The sequence below is a fragment of the Leptonotus elevatus genome, chromosome 7, assembly GCF_054856555.1.
Source record: "Leptonotus elevatus isolate MCC_2025b chromosome 7, RoL_Lele_1.0, whole genome shotgun sequence".
NCBI lineage: Eukaryota > Metazoa > Chordata > Actinopteri > Syngnathiformes > Syngnathidae > Leptonotus > Leptonotus elevatus.
Window position 1 is genome coordinate 21,643,255 of NC_141245.1, and position 11,004 is coordinate 21,654,258.

An 11,004-nucleotide genomic window follows, 5' to 3' on the forward strand; every position below is an offset into this window, starting at 1 on the left:
GTCAACAAGCTATGCACAGCGCCGGCGTCTCAATGACTGACCACCACATTTACCCGGTGTCTGTGAAAGTACAACGTCTGCCAGGCCAGAAAACCTAACGGCCTGATCTAAAAGTGGAGCTTTTTGGAGAGATAAAAAGGCTGGGCCTGATGGTGCTCTATTGTTGGTACTGCTACTGGTACTGGGTTAGGTTAGGTTAGGTAAGCACTAAGCAGGGCAGATGAGCGGTTAAGTTAGGTTAGGTAGTAAGACAGGTGGGTGGGTGGTTAGGTAGGTAGGTAGGTAGGTAGCTAGTTAAGTTTGGTAGGTGGGTCGTTAGGTTAGGTTTGGTAGCTTTGGTATCTAAGTTAGGTTATGGGGTTAGGTCAGGAGGTAGGTAGGTATTTAAGTTGGTTAGGCTAGGTTAGGTTAAATTTATTTAGGTTTAGTAAGTATGTTATGCTAAGTAGGTTTGTAAGTTAGCTTGGTAGGTAGGTTAGGTAGGGATCGGTAGGTAGATAAACATAAAGTAAAAAAAGTAAAAATATACATACTTACTAATTCTTATGGAAAATTCCAGAGAGTAGGTAGGTAAGTTGCTTCGTTAGGTTATAGGTATAGCTTGATTAGGTTAAGTAAGTAAGTAACAGGTTTGTTGGTTAGATCATGTATTATGTTAGGTATATATATATATATATATATATATATATATATATATATATATATATATATATATATATATATATATATATATATATAGGTTGGGTTAGTATAAGAGATTATTTCTCAATCTCAAATTTGAAATTTTAGAAGGTAGGTCGGAAAGTTGGTTAGGTTGTAGGTAGTTCAGTGATGTTGAATTAAGTTAGGTAAATTAGTACTTTTAATTAAATTAGGGTAGAGAGGTAGGTAGGTTGGTTTGTAGGTAATTTAGTCAATTCATCCCAAATAAATTTATTCTATCCAGTAGCAGCAATCACAGTTAAAAAAAAATCCCAAACGTAACACAGCAAATGTAATGTAATTTAAAAGGCAAATATTCAGTGATAATAAAACTAACAGCTAATTAAAAATGTAAGAAAAAGCAAATAACATGAAAATGTAATTGTGAAAGTGAAAAATAATAAGTTGACATACAAATCCACGAAAAGTAGCAAAGGTAAACTCTGTAATAATCATGCCAGGACAGTTGGCGGTGGGACAAAATATTGTTATTATTCGCTCAAACTTAGTCCTGTATCAACACACTAACATCAGATGCATATTCATATTTGCACTTACAGTATATTGTTACTGTACATACAGATGATGTATGGAATGTAGTTTTTGCAATGCTTATCGTGTAATTGCTGTATCACTGGCAATAAATGTGATACTTAGAGCAAGTAACACTGCAATTGGCTCTTACCAATGTGACTTTGTAAAAACACACATCTATTCATTTAGAATTTGACGCAGGTTTTCCTCCTACAAAACGGAGAAACAAACCACTTTTATCCCTTTGAGTTGTAAATGAGCCATAAACGTAACCAGTGAGGATTTTGTTCAGTGATTCACCAAGGAAGCAGAGCAACTCAATCGACTATGAAGGACATACAGTTACTAAATTGCCATCTGCCACTGTTTGATGTGGCACTTTTTGAGGCAAGGCTGGTCTGGCTGCCTTTTCCCATGAGTGTCGTTTGTCATCTCTCCGCTGTAAAGAATGAGCCATTCATCAGACTCTGACACTGAATGGGTGTCTTTAATAGCAAGAGAGGCGAGACAAAATCCCCTAAAACATCCACTTTAACACAAACAGAAAGAATAAAGATGAGACACAACATTTCCACTGAGTCAACAGATGATGTGTGATGGTACACAAAATAATCGCAGTTCCCATCGAAAGCATGTGTTATAATATAACATATTGTGGTTATTATTAAGTCTATGGCTGTCATGTATGTTAGTTTACTTTGAAAACATAAATAAAATAAAATCTTGTCTAACTGATATCCATGATTGAACAATTCAATTCAAATATCGCCCAAACCCCCCCCCCCCCACACACACACAACCCCCCCCCCCCCACTGTAGTATCTGTTACGTGGTTTTAAGTTAATGTGTGTGTGTGTGTGTGTTTTATGTGGTAATATACTGCCCCCTGGTGGAAAGTCAGACAGCAACCGACTGTTTAAATGTGCAGGATTCAGCACATATATCGCATATTCTACTAATTAGGAGAATAGAAGCAGAAATCATACACACAATTTATGAACACAATAAAATTCAATAATGAGGAAAATTAAAAAAACACAATTTGAAATCAAATTCAGAGGTTACGTACAATGTTCTATAACGGTTTTTGAACTTTTTACACTGAGTATCCATCAAACACAAGATAGAGGTTTAATTCCTAAAAATATATATTTTTAATCATTTAATATTGTTAAGCAAGTGCATTTGAATATTAACACTGCGTTTCAATATTTAAAATGTATTGTAAGTTAAATGAAATATTTACCTAAATACGACTATAAAAACAAAGTCTGTTCTAATAATAAATATAAACGTATTGGAATGAAATGTTAAATACAACTGAACTATATGTGACTTTTTGTGGGTCATTAGAGGGACCCTGTACTACACTTTGATAACCATGTACAATATTTTGAACTTTTTTATTTGCAGTTCTGCACATATACAGTTAGCTGGGAGATAGGCCCAGCACGCCTGTCACTCTAGTGACGATAACCGGTTCAGAGAAGAAATTAATTAATTAAAAAATAATAATAATTTTAGTTCCCGAGTATCCGTAACGCAGCAATACCAAATAGCAAAGTATGACAAATAAAAAATGTCATTTAAAAAAACGGTACCATTTATGGTTGAGCTCGACAAATCCAATTATATGACGGAACCAAAAAATAAGATAAATAGATTATATTATGTTAAAATGTGGTGCCGAAATTGTCCTCCAATTTTGGAATCACTTATAGTTTAAAAAAATATATATAATTAACAGAATTTTATATAGCATTTAACAATAGAAACGAACAACAACAATGACTAATATTCCTAAAACGATGTTTTTGAAGCTCTCGTCGAATTGAAGCTGTCTCCATGGTTACCGCGTAACCAGTGACGTGAATGGCACCTTTACGCCGCTAATCGCGCTTTATGCGTTGTTTCTAGGAAGCAGCCCCCAAACGTCGTCCATTTGTTTGCCACTTTTTATGTCTATGTTGACGACGACGAAGAAAACTTACTCAAGTATTTGCCCGTGGGACGCACGAGCGAAAGGCGGACGGAGCAGAGAGAGAGAGAGCCGTGCACGGCTCATCTCACTCCGGGAGGCATTTTGGAAGACTGTCGGTGGTCCATGCAGTGGACAGGTGAGCATTGTTATGTTGGCTGTTTGTGCATATTTGAGGCGTTATAGCTTTGTTAATGCAGATGGAATGAAAGGGTGGAGATTTTTTTTTTTTTCTGATCCTGTTCGTCAGCTCTTTATGTTAACATGTTACTCAATGGTTCTATACCGTGATCACTTTTGTTGCCAATTGAAATCCATGAAAACTTTTTTTGTTTTTGTTTACGATGGATTCTCGAATATTTTTCAACAAGCACCACCTAAAAAAATGCTTAGTTCTCCAAATACCACTGTAATAATTAAAACACAGCAACTTGGCTGAGTGTTAATCAAAAACAAAGCAGACATTTTAGTCCTACAAAGTACATTTAATATTATTGTAAGACAATGCAAGTGTATGCAGTTTGAACAGCACTGCACTTTAATATAGTGAGAAAACAGTATTTTAAATAATAATTCAATTATTGCTCATAGAATTTGTTTCAATGCCTAAATATTTTTGAAAAGGTTTACTGTTGGTAAAAGTTGAATCTAATTGAATATAAATGTACTGTACTGGATTAAAAATGCTTAAACCGTTAATTCATTAAATTAAAAATTAATTAATTAATTAATTAATTAACAAAAACAACTATAAAAAATATATTTCAGCCTGTGCATTGTGCACAGTAAATTCTGTAGAGTAAATTTGCCTCTATTAGAGTGGGACTAAATAGACTAAGTTTTAGAGTAATATTTACACTTGGAAGAGAGTAAAATAAAGAATTGAGAAAATAAAAATAAAAGTCACTCAAGGGTCGAAGAACGAACTCACAACCTTGAGCTTGGGAGACAGCCGATCTACTTTCTGAGCCACGCAGCTTCTGCTGTGTGTTAGCATATCGCTCGCGTCAGCTGGAATCTTCCTAACTCAAACATCGTTTTTGGTCTCCTCCTTTGAATATAAGCAAACAGCAGAAAGGACATATCTCAGGTGGTGGTGTGGCACTCTCACAAGCTGAAGGTCGTGACTTTGTTCCTCAACCCTTGAGCGACTTTTATTTTTTAAATTCTTTATTTTACTCTCTTTCAAGTGTAAATATTACTCTAAAACTGAGTCTATTATAAATAGAGTCAAATTTACTCTACAGAATATACTGTTTGTTAATGATAAAAAGCAATTCTGTATTCATATTGGTTATCGTTTTGCAGTATGACTTATTAAAAACTATTTTTTTTTAAATTCTTTTTCCAGGTGTTATCCAGTCACTGCCCGATGGAGAAATACGAGAAACTGGCCAAAATTGGCGAAGGTTCTTATGGCGTGGTGTTCAAGTGCAGAAACAGAGACACTGACCAAATCGTCGCCATCAAGAAATTTGTGGAATCGGAAGACGATCCCATGATCAAGAAAATTGCGCTGAGGGAAATTCGCATGCTGAAGGTGAGCAGATGATGAGATACAACATAACATACTGTAGGCGGCGCTGGTTTTCAATGACGTAACATACAGTTGTACACCGAAATGAAACTGCTGTACGATTATTTTTTTCAGTAAATAGTACAGTACAGTAAGTCAAGCTCACGTAGATTAAATTGTTCATCATGGTTGACGCTGCATCCTCTGCTTGTCCCGCAGCAGCTGAAACACGTCAATCTGGTCAACCTGCTGGAAGTGTTCCGCAGGAAACGGCGCCTCCACCTGGTCTTTGAGTTCTGCGAGCAGACGGTCCTCAATGAACTGGAAAAACACCCTCGAGGGCGAGTGACGTGCTCCAGTCGGGAATTCTGAAATTAAGACGCTTGGTTGAAGCTTACTTTCAAATAAAATAGAAATAGTCCGTCAACGATAGTTAAAACACTTATTTTGACAAACTCTCGACTCTTGCGTTCCTCTGATATATATTTTTAAATGCTTAGTAATGCTAAATACTAGGGGTGTGCCAAAAAATCGATTCTCACAAGAATCACGATTCTCATTTAGAACGATTCAGAATCGATTTTAAATGTTCCAAAATCTATTTTATTTAAATTATTTTATACTGTCTTGCCTTTGACTGTCTGTGCCTTTATTTGGAGCGCTGTTCATGTTGTACCCGGTTTGGCCACTGAGGGGCAGTGTGGTTCCATGCAGTCTAATACACTGTTAAGTTGTAGCCACATTAGCGAGTAGAATGAAAAAGTCACGATCAAGCTATTCCAATAAAAGTTGTTTTTTTCAGCGTGGAGCCGTTCTTTTGAGTGATAAAAGTGCCGCAAGTAGCGCGCTAATTAGCATTAGCGAGTCAGACTGGAGTAGATCATTACAATTCCTTACACATCTATAGAATGAAGCAAAAATCATTGTCAATCAAATCATTGTAAATAAAAAATCATTCTCAATCGAAAATCGATTCAGAATCGAATCGCACAACCCAAAATCGGAATCGAATCGAATCGTGAGACATTCAAAGATTCCCACCCCTACTAAATACATTTCTTTTTTTTTACTGCGGTACGTTAATTGGCCAAAAACTAAAGTGGGCAGGAGTAATGATACAACATTATAATTTTTTACAAATAATTATGCAAGGCCCCAATTTGAGACCAATTGAAGGAGAAAGTACAGCCGCTGCTAAGTAATGAAGGTCAGTGGTTGGCTCAACGTTTGCAATGTATACTAGTTTGCGTGTGCGTGGAAACCCGCTTATGTAATCTAACGTCACACAAAAGTCAGCTGTTTCAGGCTGTCCGACCTTTTTTTCCCCTACGAGGCCACGCGGCAGAAACCGTAGCCGCCCTTGGTAACAAAGGACTGGCCGAAGGTTGCCGTGGCGATAAACAGCGCTTCCTCTTTTCAAATTGAGTAGATTGATTGTACTTCCCAACCAGCGCTGCCATGAGCATGTCTCCTGCAAAAGTATTATACTGAAAAAATTTGGGTTTCAGATCAATTCATAATTCCATCTTTTATTTTATGGTACTTTCATCTAGATGTGTACTTAACTCATTCACTGCCATTGACGGCTATAGACGTCAAAAATTCATTTGAGCTATTTCTATTCAACTTTTTTTTCTTTCCACTTTTTACAAGAGTATGAAAACCTAGAAAAAAAATATTGTACATTTAGAACAGATATAAAATTTGTGATTAATCGTGAGGTAACTATTGAAGTCATGCGATTAATTACAATTAAAAAAATAACCGCCTGATGCGATAAAAAAAAAAGATTATTAAAAATAGGGGCGTCAGGTGATTAAAAATTTTAATCGTAATTAATCGCATGACTTCACTAGTTAACTCTTGATTAATTACAAATTTTATATATGTTCTAAATGTACAATAAAACATTTCTAGGTTTTCATACTCTTGTTAACAAAAGTGGGGAAAAAAAGTTTAACTAATAGAAATAGTTCAAATAAATTTTTACAATGGCAGTGAATGAGTTAACAACGCAGGACTTCTGTTTGAAGCCACCCACTTTCTAAGTTTAGCAAAACTATTGGAACGGCCATTATTAAATTATCTTAAAGTTAAAAAAATTGTATATTTGGTGGTTTAACCCTTATTTGCAATATGTGTATCGAACCTGTGACCCACTGACTTACCCAGACTTTTGCATTCTTTAAGTAAAAGTTTTTTTCCCAGGCCTTTATTTATTTTTACCCCTGATGAAATCCTTGAAGATTGGGGGAAACATTCCCGTTCACATTCCTCGTGTTGTCTCCTCCCACAGTGTTCCAGAGGCTCAGCTGAAGAGCATCGTGTGGCAGACGCTACAGGCCGTCAACTTCTGCCACAAGCACAACGTCAGTAGACTTACAAAGCATCGACCAAATGTCTTGAGCCGTGCATTTCTAGACACAATCTTGAACGCAGCTCTTCTATTTGATGTCGTTTCATTGCTTATTGAAAGAGAATGGGAGTAGTCACATATCTATGTATGAGCAATTGAAGTCTGACTCAAGTCATGTGACTCCAGTCCCCCACCTAAAATCTTTAGCCAGTAAGTGTATAAATAGCGCAGCGCGGTGTTGAATATCAGCCTTAACATGAGACGCGTGTTGTATTTGTGTCGCAGTGCATCCACCGCGACGTCAAGCCCGAGAACATCCTCCTCACCAAGACGGGCGTCATCAAGTTGTGCGACTTTGGCTTCGCTCGCATTCTGAGTAGGTCCATCGCGCGTGTGTGGCCTTTACCTGCATTTACAGACTCTAATGACTTATTCAGCAGCGCCTCCTCACTTTCAATGCTTCACCCCGAGTCAATTAGTGCGACCCTGTGAGCCGTGTGCACCGTTGACCCTTCCTGTGTTGGGTTTCCGCGATGTGTTACCGTACGGGCTGTCATGTAGACGCTCAGGGGGCCTTGTAATCCCTCCACAATGTTGTCTTATTTAGTGCTCACGTTGAACATAAGACCCTGTCACATCCCCTGTCAAAGTAGGCTTTTTCCTGTAGGAATGGGGAACATGAAAATGCCCCCCCCCCCGTCCCCCGCCCCCCTAATTTTGTCAGGTAACAGACTTGAGGTATTCTCATAAGCAGAACAGTATTGTAGCCTCTACCACGTACAGTGTGTAGAATTTAGTGCCATCTAGTGGTGAAATAATAGAATTCAATGACGGCGAGCAAGAGTGGCTAGCAAGAACGAGCTGGAGTGGCTAACAAGAGCAGCTAGCAAGAACGAGCTGGAGCGGCTAATAAGAGCAGCTAGCGGGAGAAGCTAACAAAAGCTAGCGAGAGCAAAGCAGAGAGAGACAAGCCCGCTTCACGGGATTCAGCGACGACCACCCACGGTGTCCGGCTAGCGACCAATTGGGTCCGACACAAGCTGCAGCTACCACCAGAGGCTAACTACGTTTGTAAACTTCTTCTCCTTTGGGTATCTGTAGCAGAAAGATGGCTTATGTAGTATAATTAGTGATTACTAGGCCTACGATTATATATAGATAAATGTTTATCATATATGTTAAATTTTTTTGTGTGCATATTATTGAGATCAGTAGTGGGCTTTTTAAATGGATGGATTATTATTTTACCCCAAAAATAATAATAAAATCAATGTAGTCCCCCCCCCCCCCCCAATTTAATTAAATTTTAATTTAATTTAAATTTAGTTTATTTCATTAATTTATGATTAAATTAAATTAAATTAAATTAGTAACACAGTTTTGTTAAAAATTTCCCGGACCCAGAAATTTGAAACGCCCTGAATGTGTACCGCATTGCACATGTGGTTTTGTGTGTCTTACATGTTCTTGTGTGCTCAGCGGGCCCAGAGGACGACTACACGGACTACGTGGCGACCCGCTGGTACCGGGCTCCTGAGCTGCTGGTCGGGGACACTCAGTACGGCCCCCCCGTGGACGTGTGGGCGCTGGGGTGCGTCTTCGCCGAGCTGCTCAGCGGCAATCCGCTCTGGCCCGGGAAGTCCGACGTGGACCAGCTCTACCTCATTCGCAAAACTCTCGGTACACCGCCAACCGTGCCGTAAAGATTCCGCATGTGAGACTGTGGAATTGGTCCATGATTCTTCCGTCGTTGCAGGGGACCTCATCCCTCGGCACCAGCAGGTGTTCAGGTCCAACGTTTTTTTCAGCGGCGTCAGTATTCCCGAACCTGACACCACGGTGTGATTCATATCTGCACCTTTGTTTCTCCATATTTTAAGGAGTGCTGATGTTATCGCGCTTGTTCTTATGAATAGGAAACTCTGGAAAAGCGATTCTCTGGTGCATCCCCCCTCGCTCTTCAAGTCATGAAGGTATGTACAAATTTTCCGCACATCCTGGCCACACATTCACACTCAAATTTACATCTGTGGACAATCAAAAGTCTTCAATGAACCCAATGCGTTACTGATTACGAGCCAATCTTCCGCAACATACAAAGCTAGTCTTTCAGTCGAGATTTGTCACTTCAACGTTCTTCCTTGACACCAATTACTGTTCTAAATCTCTATTTTTTGGTCTCTCGGAAAACGTTTGGATGGATGTATTTGTGCGTAGTCGTGCGTGGTGATGGATCCCTCGCTCAGGCTGTCGTGCGAGGAGCTGCTGGCGTTACCCTACATCCACGAGGAAGGTGGTTCCGGTTGGGCCCGCGATGGGGAACAACGCCCCACGAGACGCCATGACAAAGGTCCCCGTCGCAGACAAATGGGGGTGAGTGGGGCGAGCTAATAGACAGCAAGGGTTCTCAAACCATTTTGGGGCCAGAAAGGAAACCCCATTGAATTCATGCTAAATTTAATTAAACATAATTACAATGCCATAGGAATTTGTTATCATAACACAATATTTTTTTTTCATCAACTTGTGAATTTTGTTTGTTAGTTTTTTGGGGGGGGAAATTGAATGTTATAAGAATGAAGACATTTTTTTTCTTTTAAGGACCTAAATGCCATAGGAATTTAAAAGTTACCAGTTAACAAAATAGACTAAAGTTGTAATATTACAATCAGTAGAATAAAAAGTTGTTGTTTTTAATCCCATACACAGCTACACTTTTTAAAAAATGATACAAAATAGTACTTGCAAATAATTTTGCACAGTAGAACCACTAAGCTAAAGTGTACACCTAGCTACATAAGCCAGCTCAAATTGAGTTATAAAAAGCCAAGCAATGACACTTTTACACTGATCCAATTTAATTTCTACTTGTGTGCCTAGGCTCAATACCTGCCACAGTTAACAAACAGCAACATGTCGCCGGCGCCGGATGTCAAGAAGCCGGCGAAGCACAAGTATCACCTGCCTAACATTTAGCCAATAACCAGCAGCCATCTTCCTCTTCTTCTTCTTCTTCTTCATGTGGAAGTGACACTCCAGTCTGGTAACAACGATGACACCAAGCTGTAGATCTGAGAATCGTGACAGTGGTACGTTGACTTCATTTTGACATAGGCCTACTAGTAAGTTTCGGATACACTTCCCCTCAAAATAAGTGAAAAAAAATCCTCTCCATGATATCTTTTTTGTACAATACAGTGCTTTTTTTTCCTTTATTAAAACATAGCAAAAATGGTGGTAGTGTTTTTGGAGCTGAAACCGATTAATGGCATTTCAATTAATGTCAGTTGCGACACCTGATTTAATATCAAGTCAAGGTACGTACCACTGTATTTTCTTGTGGTGCTTTCAGGGACTGCACCTGAAACCAGCTAAATGTACATTCAGCGTTCACAATCACAATGAACACTTGCATGTATATTAAGTCTTCAAGTTTGCAATAATGTCATATATATTTTACTACAATATTTAATCCAATCATTAAGCTTAGTAAAAAAAAAAAAAGTGTATTTTTTTTATGCACTAACTGGATATTACAAACGATGGCATCCTTAATGCTACCAATGAGTCAAGCTTATGTAGTTTTAATAAAACCTACCACGATGCGGTGTTGATGTCTCACTATTGTCCATAATCATAAAGTAATCATTCAATAGTCACAGAGATTTCTCGCTTATTTTCATTGTTTCTTGTAACGCGTTTTAGTATCAAAAGAAAGCATGACAGTCTTGTATATTAGAAAATGTAACAGGGGCTTTTGTTTGTTGCTAAAAGTTGTAAATTGCCATTACGTAGACCACTACAATAATTTCACAGTGGCGTTAAATTGACCGGCAAAATGTATATCGTTATTATTTGTATATGTAATGTCAAAAACACATTGGTTTGTTTTATCCGCATTTATCGCATCTATCGTAT

General features: G+C 38.3%; 1 protein-coding gene across 2 annotated transcripts in view; it reads left to right on the plus strand.

Annotated features, from left to right (window-relative positions):
* Positions 1-10,667, plus strand: part of LOC147171532 (cyclin-dependent kinase-like 1) — a 38,193-nt gene extending 27,526 nt beyond the window's left edge. Inside the window, exons 3-12 of one of the 2 annotated variants that reach the window (XM_086080326.1) lie at positions 3,154-3,353; positions 4,566-4,754; positions 4,950-5,071; positions 7,027-7,099; positions 7,372-7,462; positions 8,566-8,766; positions 8,843-8,925; positions 9,003-9,059; positions 9,304-9,459; positions 9,967-10,667. In XM_086080326.1, the coding sequence (XP_085936452.1) occupies positions 3,195-3,353; positions 4,566-4,754; positions 4,950-5,071; positions 7,027-7,099; positions 7,372-7,462; positions 8,566-8,766; positions 8,843-8,925; positions 9,003-9,059; positions 9,304-9,459; positions 9,967-10,062 (1,227 nt within the window). In that variant the 5' untranslated portion in view covers positions 3,154-3,194 and the 3' untranslated portion in view covers positions 10,063-10,667. The remainder of the gene's footprint in view (positions 1-3,153; positions 3,354-4,565; positions 4,755-4,949; positions 5,072-7,026; positions 7,100-7,371; positions 7,463-8,565; positions 8,767-8,842; positions 8,926-9,002; positions 9,060-9,303; positions 9,460-9,966) is intronic. The other variant, XM_086080327.1, reaches the window with a different exon arrangement.
* The last annotated feature ends 337 nt before the right edge of the window (positions 10,668-11,004 follow it).